At 50.5% G+C, this 14,872-nt stretch overlaps 1 protein-coding gene across 2 annotated transcripts in view; it reads left to right on the top strand.

The window, feature by feature from the left end:
- The window catches only part of b4galt2 (UDP-Gal:betaGlcNAc beta 1,4- galactosyltransferase, polypeptide 2), a 123,921-nt gene that overhangs the window by 94,621 nt on the left and 14,428 nt on the right, over nucleotides 1–14,872 (top strand). For both annotated transcript variants that reach the window (XM_035422636.1, XM_035422635.1), the window contains exon 5: nucleotides 3,600–3,722. In XM_035422636.1, the coding sequence (XP_035278527.1) occupies nucleotides 3,600–3,722 (123 nt within the window). The remainder of the gene's footprint in view (nucleotides 1–3,599; nucleotides 3,723–14,872) is intronic.

Below are 14,872 nucleotides of genomic sequence, written 5' to 3'. Positions count from 1 at the left end.
CAGGCTGCATAAAGCAGTGGCTCCTGAAAAGCACACAGCCTCTTCCCCAGTGGCCAATCACAGAACAATAACCAGAAAAGCAATATCGCAGCTGCGGGTGATGGCCAGTTTCCTTGATCACTCGTGACTCAGATCAGGTTTTCCCTCCTCTCCTAAAGACGGGGGGTATATGTGCGGAAGAAACAGGGAGCTCTGGGAAGGCGGGGTGTTTTTTTTATTTTTATTTTTGGGAACACGAGGGTCTCCTCGGCGCCTGCTCGGGGGCATCTCACCAGCCTCCTCCCGGTGGCCCGTTTCCGTGGGGACAGTGGCTCGAGCAGATGGGCTTGTTTGTTTACGGTTGTTGTCTTTTAACACCGAGCCGCTGCCTGTTTCAGTGATGAGCGCGTTGCACGCTGACTTGCACACAGTGGCCTGGAGCGGGCTCCTGGCAGCCACCCATTTCACCAACCGCCAGCTCTGGGCACCCAGCAGGACAGAGCGGGATATAGCTGTGCATTAAAAAGTAAAAACTACTCTCCCTCTCTCTCTTTTTTCTTTCTCTCGCTCTGGCTTTTTCTCCCTTGCTTTTACTCTCTCTCTTTCTCTCCCTCCCTCCCTCCCTCCCCCCCCCCCTCTCTCTCTCTCCAATTCCCCTTCAGGGCCCAGGACTAGGAGATGGTGTCATAGGCAAATGTTGCCATAATACATAATGCATGGGAATGATAAAACATTTCTAAATATACATCATAATGTTGTAAAACTGAATACATTTACAGACTTCTGAAGGAGATTGCGTTTTTTTAAAGTCGATTTAAAGCAATTAAACTACAGGATTATAGGAGATTCTTTCAAATTTTCATGAATGTCTACACTTTTTTCCTCAATTATTTTTTTTCTGTTATCAGTTTCCAGAATTTTTGCTATTTTTCCTTGGGTGTCATCTTAAACTTTTTTTCTGCTTTTCCATGCACACTATAGTTTAGGGTATATGGTCGTGTATGGATATATTTTACATGGGCATAGATTCCTCTATAAAACAATAATTGGTCTACTTCCTACCTAAGCTAATAGAAATTCACATAATTATCACCTCTGCTCTAGGGGTGTGATACTTCTTAAAGTCCCTCTACGAGATTTGGAAAGCTGGGCTTCTGTTATTCCACAAAGAAAACTTAAAGGCTAAATTAATTTCAACTGCTGATTTTAGACATGCAATTCATGACTGCAACTTAAGTATGCTACTGCTTTTAACCTCTGGTGTGCTCTTTAAATACTGTTATACTACTGTCTCATTCCCCATTTGATATTTGTAACTTGGTTTGTCAACTGTTTTGTTGGGTGGTGTTCTGTTTCATGTCAGGGCTCTCCTTGCAAAAGAGATTTTGATCTCAATGGGGGTATTTCTGGTTAAATAAAGTTTTTTAAAAAGTAAAAACGTAGATCGAAACCTGTGGTCTTAATTAAAGCGGGCAGGCCTGAGGATACTGGAAGGCTCTGTGTGGAGGTATGGTTTCAGTCACAGTCCCTCCAAATTTGCTCCCCAGCCTTATCAGTCATTATTGGAAAAGTCTCAGAGCCACGATCCTTGCCAGGGGAGCCCACTAATCACAGGGGAGCCAATTGTGAACCCAATTATTTTTGGGGAACCCAATTTACTTTGACAGTTTAAAATAAAAAAACGGTGGTTATTTTGCTTGCTTCCATTGAATCGTTAATTAAATACAATATTTTCTAAATGTGAGAAAATTATGATATATCTCTGTAATTGTGTTATTCATTTTCTACCACATTTTTGTGCATCTTTATAAAGGGCTCCCTTAGATAGAAATAGACAGATAGATGGTTATTTTTGTCGACTTATAACTCTGCCTGTTTTCTTACTATTGGGCATTGAAATCCAAGCATCACAGACAGCTTCCAGACATCTTCACTTTCTCATGGTTCATTTAATGTCAAAAACAGTTTTGATTGAATTTAAATGAGTGGGGAAAGATGGCAGATGGTCACTTAGAGCATAGGGAAGGGGAGGGAGAGAGAGAGAAAGAGAGAGAGAGAGACAGACAGAGAGAAAAGTAGAGGAGGGAGAGAGATGCCTGAGTGTACATTTTCTAAGTGCTGTCTTGGGAGAATGGGATGGAGAGAATCGTAGAGCCTGTAGTATTGTTATTAAGCCCCGCCTCCAGAGAAGCCTAGAGCCTGCAGTGATGTTCTTAAGCCCCGCCTCCAGAGAAGCCTAGAGCCTGCAGTGATGTTCTTAAGCCCCGCCTCCAGAGAAGCCTAGAGCCTGCAGTGATGTTCTTAAGCCCCGCCTACAGAAGACCTGTCCTCACTGGTGTGCTCCCACCCAGTGGTCCTCAACTCCTCCCTTTTTCTGAACTTGCTTTTGCATTCTGCACCTCTTGTGCCATTATGCACCTCCTGTCTTATTTTGAAATCCCTCCCGTGTTGTTCACCTCCTCTCCTGTTCTGCACCACCTTACCAGCTCTGTGTCCCTTCTCCTGTTCTGCGCCTCCTCTCCCGTTCTTCGCCTCCTATCAGGTTCAGCTCTTTCCTCAGATTTTCTCAGAGTCGGGGCCAGAGGTGGGGAGGTGAGGGCAAGGAACAGAGCAGAATGGCATCAGACAGGAAGTGATGCGCGAGTGTCTCCGGCTCCGCCCACGCGGGGAGGGGGGCTGCCGCGGGTCACGTTCCGGTCGCCCCGTTGCCATGGCACGGCGGAGCAGTGGCACAGCCGCTCGCGCGGCGCACCAGTCATCCACAGAGCCGGGGAAGATCGTAATATTGATAAACGATCTCTTTCAGACGAACGCGCCGGCGGCGGGCACATTAGCCTTGATTTGCTATCTGAATATGGGCTGGACGCGCGGAAATATCATCCAGCGCTCTGTGGCTTTCTGGCACGCGTTCTGTGACACGACAGGAAGGACGCGGGCCGGCGGTCCGGTTCGAGAGGGGCCGAGGCCACGACACGAAGCTCGTGCTCTTAGCGCTGGCTGCGCGCGGTATGGCGGACAGGCCTGCGCTCTGTGTGCCTTCCAGAATGTTCTCTCCGTGGACAGATTGCTGCTCTGGCTTTCGACGGGTTTGATCCTCTGTCGTCGGCCGTTGGCCGCAGTGAGATACGCGGTTTAGCAGCGTGGGATAAACGTCCGGCTCCCCGTCGCGGTTATCTTTTTGGAGAGAAATATGACTAGATAAAATGTGCCTCTGTGTGTGTGTGTGTGTGTGTGTGTGTGTGTGTGTGTGTGCCTGCCTGCCTGAGCCTGCCTGCCTGCACTCTTCATGGCATAATAATTATATGTTGTGCATCCGCTAAGATTTAAAAGTGTATGGGCTGCAATCAAATGAAACGTTTGTCCGGCCCACTAATTCACACTTTGCAAATGTACAGTTTGCAAGTAGCGTTTATTTATTTTACGTTTGCGGGGATGACTGGGAAACGCCGGGGCTCCTTTGCCGCTTCCACAGCGGGCGGCGGCGGCGGCGGATGTGTCATCTGTAATTTATGAATGAATGTCCGCGGGGATCCTGCGCCCGGATTCCGGCAGGGTTTTACTGAGTGATTTGGCCGAGGCGCTTCCGACGGCTTCAGCTCCGCGTTTTTTTGTCCACGCAGGCTGCCGTACGCCGGGTATTTCGGAGGGGTCTCCGGACTGAGCAAAAAACAGTTCCTGAAAATCAACGGCTTCCCCAACGAGTACTGGGGCTGGGGAGGAGAGGACGACGACATATACAACAGGTAAGGCCCGTCCCAGAATGCACCTGCGGCCGGCTCCTCCCCGGTTAAGGAATCACACACACCCCAGAGGAAAGAGAAGACCTGTCCCTTGTTTTTACTGCCTCTAAGTTAAAAAGCGAGGGTAAGAACACGCGCCAGGTGTAACAAAAACATAGAGGGGGGCTGGTGTGTGCTGTCCTTTTGTTGGGGGGGAGGGTGGGGGGGCTGAGGGGTGAGTAGCCTGGGAGGCTAGTGAGTAGAGGAGAGGTTGGACAACGTTGCCCATGTTCACAGCCACGCGACTGAAAAAGGTCAAGTTGGGGTCGGCATTCCTGCTTAGGACGGGGGGAACTAAGGCTCCTGGGGTGGGACGGGCGGGAGCGTCTCAGCCGAACGGAGGTGCAGCCCCTCCCCCTCGCTCGCGAGCGTCCCCTCAATCCGGCTTTCTGCCTGTCCTGGCTGCACACGCTCAGGTCCTCAACCAAATAAGGAAACGGTCTGTTTAAAAAGTAGAATTTTAATTTTGAACCTGTGTGCTTACAAAAGGGTAGCGCTGCACATCCAGGTTCATCCAGCTGGGTCACCTGGATGTGTCAGGAAGCGAGATCCATGAGCGCGTCACTCTGAAAGAAGCTCAAGCTCAAACTCAGGGGCTCAAGCCTGGGAAAGCGTTGTCTAGACAACACGCCTGTCCTTTGGTCCCCCCCCCCCCCCCCCACCCCAAGCCGCCACCCCCCCGCCGAAGCTCTAAATCCCCACGCCTCTCCTCTCCCCCCACGGTCTGGCGCTAATCTCCCTTCGTTCCAGCTGTGAAAATGTATGGTTTTCGAGCGGCTGATGGGAGATACGGGGCGCGGGTGTTTCTCCGCTCCCCGACGCCTGTTTCCAGGCGATAATAAACAGCCGCGGCGAGCGCGATGTCGTTCCTCTCTCCCCCGCGCCCGGTGACACGCGCCGGCCTCGCTCTCCCCGCGCCGGGAAACGGCCGTCCCCGTCAACGCCAGCGACGTCGCCGCGACGAGGCGGGGAATTGGAAGCGCCGCCCTAAACCCCTCTCTTCCACTTTGATGTCGTGATTTTTATTGTCGTGTAGATGGAGATTGGGGACAAAACCATTATTTGATAAAAGTGCCTCTTTTTAGAAGAAATTTCTCCTGTCCCCCTCCCCGCCCTGAAACAGATCCTGATCTGGACGGGGGAGTGGGGGCTGATTAAGATGCCGACACCAAAACTTTTTGCGGAATCAAAGCCGTAATGGACACAATCCATCAAAACGCTTTGAGATTTCCCCAGGGCCCTCGCCACCCAAACACGAGTTCTGCTGATTTATTTTCTTTTTTTTGGAGGGGGTCTGTTCGCCCGAGCCCTGTTGCTGTAGCTGAGTGGTTTCTCACGTGGAATGGTTGCAAACTATAAGGCGTTCGACCCGAATTCGGCTTCCGTCTGTGTGTCGAGTGGCCCTTGTCCAAATTCGGTGGGGGGCGTACCAGCGGGTCAGCGTTCAGCGGCAACACCCCTCTGCCCCAGGATGCCCTCTGATGGAAACGATTTTTACTTTGTTTTTTTTTTTTTTTAAGTCAACCCAAAAAGGTCAGTTTAATCCACAGGAAAAAAAAATCTTTTGTTGGCAGACTTGACTTCAAAAACAATCCTGAAGAGGCGGGCCGGTGTTCATTTACAGTCTGCGCTCGCAGAAGCCAGCGGTGCGCTGCCGTCGAAGCTGCGGAAGAGGCCGAGTTTCACAGAACCAGTCCGTCCTGTCGCTACGCTCGTTTACGGAGCGTTAGCAAGCCTTTGATCTATTAAACGCGCTTTACAAACATGTGCGCCTGGCACCCCCCCTCCCCCACGTTTGTATCTGTATTTGTGTGCATAATACGAACAAAAAAGAAACTTAAAAAAAAAAGCAATTAGCAGGACCCAAAGGTCATGTGTCACCGATATATTAAAAATGATTGCGGTAGCTACATTATTTACGGGCTCTGCAGACGGATTCTTCATGGGTGATTACCCAGCTCACGTTTGACATATTATTCATTTATATAGCTCGATATCAACCGAACTAATTTAGGCTTAAGTGCTTTACTCACGGGTAGAAGTGCATCGCCACACCAGGAAATCCAATCTGCCAGTGTAACATTACAAGCCCATCACCTAACAAAAAAAAAAAAAACATAGCTATAATGCTCAATTATAACAGATTCTTACTTATCTTATTGAACCTTGAAATATCTGAGTTTTGTGCTTGTACAAATTGTGTTTATTAAAAAAAAAAAAAAAAGAAAGCTCATTAAAATCTTTATTTGGACAGATGATTTTATGAGCCTGAATGGTACATGAGCCTTGCTCATTTGCAACAGCTTGCCATTAAACTTTTTTTCCACATGTCACTGGTCCTCAGTGGGATATAATTTGGTGCCGTGTGAGAGGACAGGGTTGAGAGGTATGGCTTTTTGTTTTAGCTCCCCAAGAAGTTTTAAGTGTGTGGGTGACACACCTGCACCTTGTTATCTCTCACACACACTGGGGAGCTTTTCGGTTTGTCTGGACACCCCTGTCTTGGTGAGAATAGCACCCCCCCCCCCCCTTTAAGATCTGGGACGCACCGGGGGGGGATGGAGCTGGGGGATGGATCAGGAGTGTGAGCGAGATCTGATACGGCCCCTTAACAATCGAGGCCTCACATCCCGGAGCCAGCCTCAGCGCTCGGAAGGGAGTGGGAGGCCGTCGGAATGCGGCGTGACTTTCACGCGCTAGCACGCCGTCGCATCGCGCGCAATGCCTCCCCCCCCCCCCCCCCCCCCCCCCCCCCCGTCGGAGTTCGACCCTGCGGCGGACGCTCCCGTCTCACCCGTGGGGTCCACGAGCGCACCCAGGCCCTCAATTTTGGCAGGACTCCTTCCTCTCGGACGCCTGCGGCCGGCGTGAGGGGTCTCTTCCGGCTGCGAGGCGCCCCGCTCGCGTTAGGCTCAAATTGGGGGGGGGCGGGGGGGGGGGGGGGGGGGGGGGGGGGGGGAGCCCATGCCGTGACGCGTCGCAGTTCGCGCGAGGACTCGCTGACTCAGGCCCACAATCCCCAGCCGCAAAATTTGTTTACGCCGCTCGGGGGCCCGGAGCGGATGCGCCGCGCTCTGATTCCAGCCCCTCGCCGGGGCTTTGATGTTGGGCTGCCGAGGCGGGGGGCTTTTAGAACGCCTCCCTGTTTTGACTCTCTTCCCGTGACGAGCTCGCTCTAACTGCCGCTAATGGGCCAGTAACGGCGGCCTTCATCATTACTCCCGTTTTTTGATCCCTGGTTATTTTAGGTTCGGTTTGAGCGTTGCCGAACTGCCGCGGTTCCTTGGTAACAGGGCTGGGGGGGTGGTTTGCGGGCATGTGAATGTTCTGTTTTGTCCTTCCTTTTTCCGTCGGTGCTGACATCCAGCTTCCGCGAGGTGCTAAGATATTTTGGGGAAGCCCTTGAGCTGGGTTTTGAACTCCCGTACCAACGTGTCAGAGACCTTGTTGGTGAACCCTGCTGTCTGTGGGTTGGAGAACAGCGCTGCCCTGTGCCAAGGAAAAGTCCCACTCAACACCAACCCGGCGTTTTTTTGTTTTTTTTTTCTGTGGAAAAGGCAATATCTGCAGACCGATTTATCCTTGGAAAAAAAAAACATAATTGAATGAGCGCTTTTATTTTCTTTCCCTGTCATGGTTTTTTCACTGGACGCCTAGGGCTGGGGGGGGGGAAGGCCGTCTCTCTACACAATCATCAAGCCAATAACCTGTGCACAGAAATAACTGAGATGTGCGTGGGGTGGGGGGAGGGGGGGGGGGTGTGGGGTGAAGCCCAAAGATCTCCCTACGGTCCCAGCCCCCCCCCCCGCCCCCCCCCACCCTTCCCCGAAAGAAAAATAAAAAACCTCAGCACTTTCCCCAGTGTGTTCTCTCTCTCCCCAGTGTCTTGCTGGCGAAGACGGATCTGGATTCCGAGTGGCGGCTTTTAACAGCCTGGCTATCTCTCTGAAGGCGCATATTTTTCGGTGACAGTCGGGCGCTTCCTCCTGACTGATGTGGCTCCGGGCCCCCCCGGGGGGGTGGGGGGTGTCTCGGAACAACCCTCGTGGCATTAGGGGCGTGACCTTCAGCGCTTCGGCGCTCCCCCGGAGAGAGCCGGGGGGAAATGGCGGGAGCGGCGTGTAAAAACAAATCAGAGCCGCAAAACCGCTAAACCGCCGCGGCTCGCCGCTAAGCCCGCGGGAGCTCAGCCGCCAACGACGCAGCGCACGCTCACGTGAGGTTAGCGTCAACCGCCGCACACGCCATTACGGCAGAAAAACGACACGATCGGGCCTCTAGTGGCGCAGCCCGTAGAGCGCTAACCACATGGCTCAGTGCGAGCCGCGACGTCGGCGTCGGTTCGAATCCGACCGCCAACCTTTGTTGTACGTCTCTCCCTCTCTCTCCTCCTAATTCTTCCTGTCTCTCTACACTGTCCCATCAAATAAAGGAAAACCCCCCAAAAAAACATAAAAACATATTAATAAAAACTACACGATGAAGTGGGGAACTTGTCGATGTGTGAGGGTCGTCTGTTGACACACACCGGACGAGTCCCCCTGGAAGGATGCCCGTGTCGTCGTGAGAGTGTTGAGCGTAGGAGCGTTCCGTTGGGCGCAGTCCAGGGGTCTCAAACTCCGGTCCTGGAGGGGCTGCAGCCGTTGCTGGTTTTTGTCATTTTCCTTTCATTCAGCAGCCAGTTCAAGGCCCTTGGAGACGAGGCTTGCGGACTCTTTAGCCAATCGAACGCATGCAAAACCAGCAGACGCACGCGACCCTTCCGGGATTCGAGCTCGTGATCCCCGTGTAATCTGTACACAGCACGCGTTCCCAAGGCTGCGTTTCATGGCGCGGAAACGTCCTCGTCTGGTTGGATTGCCCAGATACTTGTGGACTGCGTTCCTCCCCCCCCCCCCCCCCCCACTAGGCATATATAACACGGAATGACTCACGGGTGACCTTATTTAATGCTTCTCTTGAAACAAATCGTCGGCCCGCCCCCTCTGGGAAAAATATCAGCCGGCATTTTGTAGAAATCACTCGATGCGACCCAAGGTGAAGAGCAACAAATTAGCGAGGGTGGGAAAAGGGCACTGCGCTGCCGCCGCCGCCGCCGCCTCCCTCCCTCCTCCCTCCCTCCTCCCTCCCACTCATCCTGTTAGTTTATCACCTTCCACACCTGGCGGCTCTTCGGGTCGCTTTGCGTTTAATCTCCCGGCTGGCGAGTGCGAGACTCCCCCTTATCTCCAGGCCGTGTTTGCGTCCGGCTGTCTGCCGAGACCGAACGGTGTTGCGGAAGTATGCCTTCACTTGAAAGGATCGCGGCAAAGTGTTTTCCTCCCAAGTGTCCGGATAGCCATTATACCCCCCCCCACCTCCCCCCCCACGGCCCTCTCACCCCCCCACCCCCCTCTCCCCAAAACCTTCTGCCCTGCCTCTCACTCCTTTTGAGCCCACAGGTCTCGCTGGAGCACGGCAGCTTAGAGCTGTGATGTTGGAATTTTTGCCACTCTTGGCGAGAAATTTCAACCGCTCTTGGAGAGCCATTCTTGGAGGTAAAAACATCTTTGCAGGGGCAGCTGGGAGGTGGCTCATCCTGTTAAGCTACTGTTCTAGAGCACGGACGGACCCCGCAGTCTGGGATTTAAACCCAACCGTGCCCGTGCCGACTGTACCTGTGGACCCATAGGGTGATGCCTAATTGTGGGTAGCATTGCCCAGGATTAGGACTTGCTGAGTCATCTGGGGTCTGCCTCTCATTGCTCTCTTGCGGCCCCTGCTGGTCGACTGGGTGCCCAAGATTTAAGTGTCTTCAGTAACCCATGTCTGTGAGAGCTTGGCTTGTGAGCTGTGGTGTGAAAAGAAGTAGACGGCTACATTATGCGCTTCGGAGGAGATTGTGTGCTTGTCTACGTTCTCCCGACCAGTCTGCAGAGATTGCAGTGTGTGTAAGCCTGGGCATTCAAAATTGGGGAGAAAAAGGGGAAAAAGACCATAACCTATTCAGATGAAAGTAATATTGTTCTTGAACCGTAAGTATTTTTACTTCCATTTTTCTAAGAGTGGCTGAAATTCTTATGGTCTTGTAAGACTTTTTGTCTTTTTTCATGCACCAGCAGGTAGCACCAGAGTATGTTCTGTCCGTCGGGTGCCGCATTAGCAGCATTGGTGGCGAATGGGGGTGAAAATGTGGGTGATCACGGCCTTGGCAGAGTCCTCTTTGTCCAGCCCACAGCTTGGTCTCCGGTCGATCGGAACGAACGGGGAGGCTTTTCGAGGGACTCCTGCAGGCAGGACGGCCGCAAAAGGAACGGTCCAGTTCGACGCGACCGCGTGACCGCGTGACCCCCAGCCCTGAAGCAGCCTTGTTTCAGGAGCCGGCCCCTCCTGAAATCGCGCCGCCGCGCTGATCATTCCGATCCCCCTCCATTCCAGGGGTGTAATGCAATTAAACGCTCCACGGCACAAAAAAGATTTGCAGAATTTCTGGCTTAAGCCAATCAGGGGAGGGCAAAGGCGGGCGGGGCCGGGCCGGGCCGGGGCCGGCTGTCGAAAGAGCATTAATCACTGTGCGAGAGGAATAGATCCATGTTGATTTCTTTTCTGAGAAAAGAAAAAAAGAAGGGGACTTTTGATTCGGGCCCAATTAGGGTTTTCTTTACGCTGACACAGATTGAATTCAGAAATTGTGGAAGTAAGCCTGAGGATTAGCCCGAGATGGCAGTCCTGTGTGGTGCGACAGCAGTTTCTGACTGACTGCAAGATGGCAGCCTCTCCTGCGTGTGCAAGGAGATGTTTATTAAGTTCTGGATGATGGCCTGTAGCTTTCAGTTACCTCTGGCACGTCTGGCCCCCTCCCTTCCTGTTCTCTTACTTGGGGTAAGCAAGTTTGCGTCCCCGTTCGGGGTAAGGAAAGGGCAAATCCAGCACAACGGGGCCACTGGTTGTTCCACCCAGAGCTGAAAGCGTATTTATGTGCAGATTTTCAGTGTCTGCATGGCTGTGTTTTTTTTTTGCACAGACAAGGTGAAGGCAGTGTGTTTGTTGTTGAGGTGTTCATTGTCAAAGGCTTCATCATCTTTTCTTTGTGATGCTCCACGGGTATTTCTAAGGATTGAGTCAGCTCTTGAAAATACAAGCATACACCCACGTACGTGGACACATGCTCACACACACACACACACACAAAGAACACGTACACGTACATACATGCATTACATACTTGCGTGAATACATTTATGCACATGCACACAAAAGCAAACTCAAAAGAGTTTTGCAGTATAGTCAGTACAATGCACTCAAACTCCTCCAATCCATCAGGCTGAGTAGTCTAAAACAGGAGCAAGTGATAACACATCAGATTCTGACACAAACACGTTACTTCACCCAAAGGCTGCTACAGCTTCATAAAGCTGTACCCATATAGATAAAGGCAGACAGTCATTTATGTTGGATAGCGTTTTATCACACAAACATGTCCTGACATTCACCCACAACCTTTTTTAGATTTTCTGAACCCCTCCTTTGGAAATGGAGGCCCCGTGAGAGCGTGCTCTGGGTCTGACGAGCTCGAACCCGGGCCTCGATGATCTCTGGTTCTCCGTGGACTTACCTTCCAGCCGGCCACTCAGCCTCACCCCATCTCGCTTGTCATTGTCTTGATTGAACCTGTATTGCTTCCCTCCCCCGGTTCTGAGAGAGACGGTTATTGCTTTCAAGTGGGAAAACTTGCTGGACGGCAGCCTTCCTGGAGTGGAGCTGAGGTCACTTCGGGTAGCTTCGGGGGGGGGGGGGGGGGGGGGGGGGTCACACCGTCGCGTTTTTTCCCAGTAACCACGTTAAAAGCTGCTGACTGATGGTATGGTCTCAGTCGGTAAGTATAGGTCTGGATATGGAATAAGGGTGGGTTCAGTTTATATGTGAGTTTGAGTGTAGGAGCGCAGATACTGCGGATTAAACCAGATGGTCTACTCCCGAGTGCCTTCCGTCCTCCCTTAGCAGGAGGCTCCCGCGAGTGAAAAGGAGTATTCTGTGCTTCCTGGCATCTGTTTGAGAGGCTGTGTTTGGGCTTGGTTGCGCCCCCCTTAACGACTTTTCAGAATATGCGTCGAATGGGAGTGCTTTAGCTAGCGACAACGGAGGGGTGACAGGCTTTCAGTGTTCAGAATACACAGCTGGCCATCTGGTTACTTTCTAATAATATGTGTGATATGAGGTTTATTAACCTCCAATGAGGTGTTCCTTCAACTGCATTTACCCGTAGTCAAACAGACCTGGATGAGTCTTGGGTGATTATCTAATTTAGCTTCTGTAACGGTATTTCATATTTTCATACTGCAAAAGTTATTGATGACATACATTCATATAGCTACAAACACAGTGCCAAACTTGTAATGGTGTTTTCAATGACCTCTGGTTAGCTACGGTAACCACAGGACTCCAGTAATTAGCTTCAGTAGCAAGTGTTTAGCAAAATAAGGTTTAGTGGAACACAGCTTGAGTTAACAGATTTAATATTCTTTCAAAAATGCTTTCATAGTCTGGAATATTAACATGGTATGAGCTAATGATTATGCAAGGGTGTTACTTCAAAATTGCAGATGTAAAATTGCAGCAGGTGTCTCTACCAACAAGTGTTAAAATTGAAATATTAATTTTCTGTCTGAAAAATTAATTATTTCTTTCTATGTGAAAGAATTTGAACATTATTTGCTCATACTAAAATTCCACTGAAATTTAACAAATGTCCAAGACAATATACATTCATTTTTAATGCACGTTGTTTCCATTTGCTGCATGTTAATAACTATGTCTGTGATTTGTGCACTCAGCTTGTGTACAAAAGCTCAGCAGCTGGCTAACAACATAATGGTCGTTTCCAAAATGCCGTCTCCATGGTTATAACTGAATGCTTTCTTTGTGTCCGTAATAAAGCAGCTAATAATCCATTGAATCTTCAAGGATGCATTTCGGCAATAAATTTCACGGAGAGGGACCGTTCAGTGTCTCCTGCCTCGCACTCCATTTGCTTTGGAAGCGTTCGCTCGTGAGTGGGGGTCACGTGACGCGTTAATACTGAGGAGGAGGGGACGAGTGTAGCGGCGAGCAAATTGTGATCTGCGGACTGCGGCCCGTTGGATATCGCAACTGCTCGACTCAATACCGCGCTTAACTTCTTAAAGCCTCTCGTATCGACTCTTCGTCCCCCATAACCCGTATCCCCCATCTCCCCCGGTCGTTTGTCATGGCTGTTGGCTTGGCTGCTGTGCACCTGAGACGTAGCTCAGGGCTTGTCTGGAGGGCGAGAGTGCAGCGTCACGAAACCGCCAGCGTTTCTGTTTTTAAGACCGAAAATCCCTGAACGCAGCATTCGCGTCTAAATGATCAAATTACTTCCTGGCACGAATCAAAAGTTGATACAATTAGCATCGGTCTGGTTCTCGGTGTTTCTAAGCCTGATTCGGCAGTGTAGATTATGAATAGAGGAGCTGGGCTTGAAACCCCGAGATTGTTGAGGTTCTTTTTCCCAGCTGCGGTGCTGCCGTTGTACCCTTGAGCAAAGTACTTAACCTGAATTGCTTCAGTAAATATTCAGCTGTAAAAATGGATTGTATTTAAAGAATGCAAGCTGTGTAATAAGCTCGGAAAAAGAGTGTCTCCTAAATGCCTAAACTCTACTAAATTTAAAATATGATTCTTGGTCATTTCAAGTTTAAACTGTCTGCAGAAAAAAAGGGTTTTTATGTAGTCACGTATTCTCATACGTCCGTTAGCCAGCAGTAAGGCTGGCTGGCTTTTGTCATCATCTGGAGGAGAGACAAGTTCTGTGTCTACACAGACGCAGTTTGTTTAAAATTGCATGTAGGTACATGATGCTGCACATCACATCAATGTTTAATTTTTGACTGAAGCTTTCTCTTAATTAAGGAAGTCTACAGAGTGCTCCACGCGAGCGTAAAACCAGTGATCCGAGCGATACGTGCGCGGTGTGCATAATCAGAGCGCTGCAGCCGCTCGCTAGAAGGGCTGCACAGTGTTATAGCTCCTGCATGCTGCATGCTGTGGGTCGTACAGTGTTATAGCTCCTGCATGCTGCATGCTGTGGGCCGTACAGTGTTATAGCTCCTGCATGCTGCATGCTGTGGGCTGTACAGTGTTATAGCTCCTGCATGCTGTGGGCCGTACAGTGTTGTAGCTCCTGCATGCTGCATGCTGTGGGCTGTACAGTGTTGTAGCTCCTGCATGCTGCATGCTGTGGGCTGTACAGTGTTGTAGCTGCTGCATGTTGTAGGCTGTACAGTGTTGTAGCTGCTGCATGCTGTGGGCTGTACAGTATTGTAGCTGCTGCATGTTGTAGGCTGTACAGTGTTGTAGCTGCTGCATGCTGTGGGCTGTACAGTGTTTTAGCTGCTGCATGCTGTGGGCTGTACAGTGTTATAGCTGCTGCATGCTGTAGACTGTACAGTGTTGTAGCTGCTGCATGTTGTGGGCTGTACAGTATTGTAGCTGCTGCATGTTGTGGGCTGTACAATGTTGTAGCTGCTGCATGTTGTGGGCTGTACAGTATTGTAGCTGCTGCATGTTGTGGGCTGTACAGTGTTGTAGCTGCTGCATGTTGTGGGCTGTACAGTATTGTAGCTGCTGCATGTTGTGGGCTGTACAGTGTTGTAGCTGCTACATACTGTGGGTTGTACACATTGGCAGTCATGGTGTGTCTATACAGTGAATGTTGCGGCGATGCTGGAGGTCTTCGTATGTTTACTTTTGTTTTTTTTAAAGCAAACTGTAAGAGACATCATGGGAGAGCTGTGCAATGCAGTGACATTTCATATGAGTCGTGGAAAGAGTGAAAGATTGATACTTTGAGGGCATGTTTTCATGTGCCACTGAGCCGCACTGCGATAGCCATCATTTACCTTTACCGTCCCTTGCACAGTGATGAGTCAGGCATCATTTTCACTTATTTCTACTGAGAAACACATACGCGGCTTACCTCGTGCATTGTGAACTACGTTCACTACTTGAGAGCCATTTTATCTCACATTCCACACTGTGCGTTTATTCTGAGGAAAAAGGTTTTTTTTATGGCACAGAGTAGGTGTTAGGATCGTGCTGTTGCTCTGATTTCAGTT

Source organism: Anguilla anguilla, chromosome 6 (genome assembly GCF_013347855.1).
Source record: "Anguilla anguilla isolate fAngAng1 chromosome 6, fAngAng1.pri, whole genome shotgun sequence".
NCBI classification, from domain to species: Eukaryota; Metazoa; Chordata; class Actinopteri; order Anguilliformes; family Anguillidae; genus Anguilla; species Anguilla anguilla.
The sequence above is the reverse complement of the archived record's forward strand: the minus strand, read 5'-3'. Positions and strand labels throughout refer to the sequence as shown.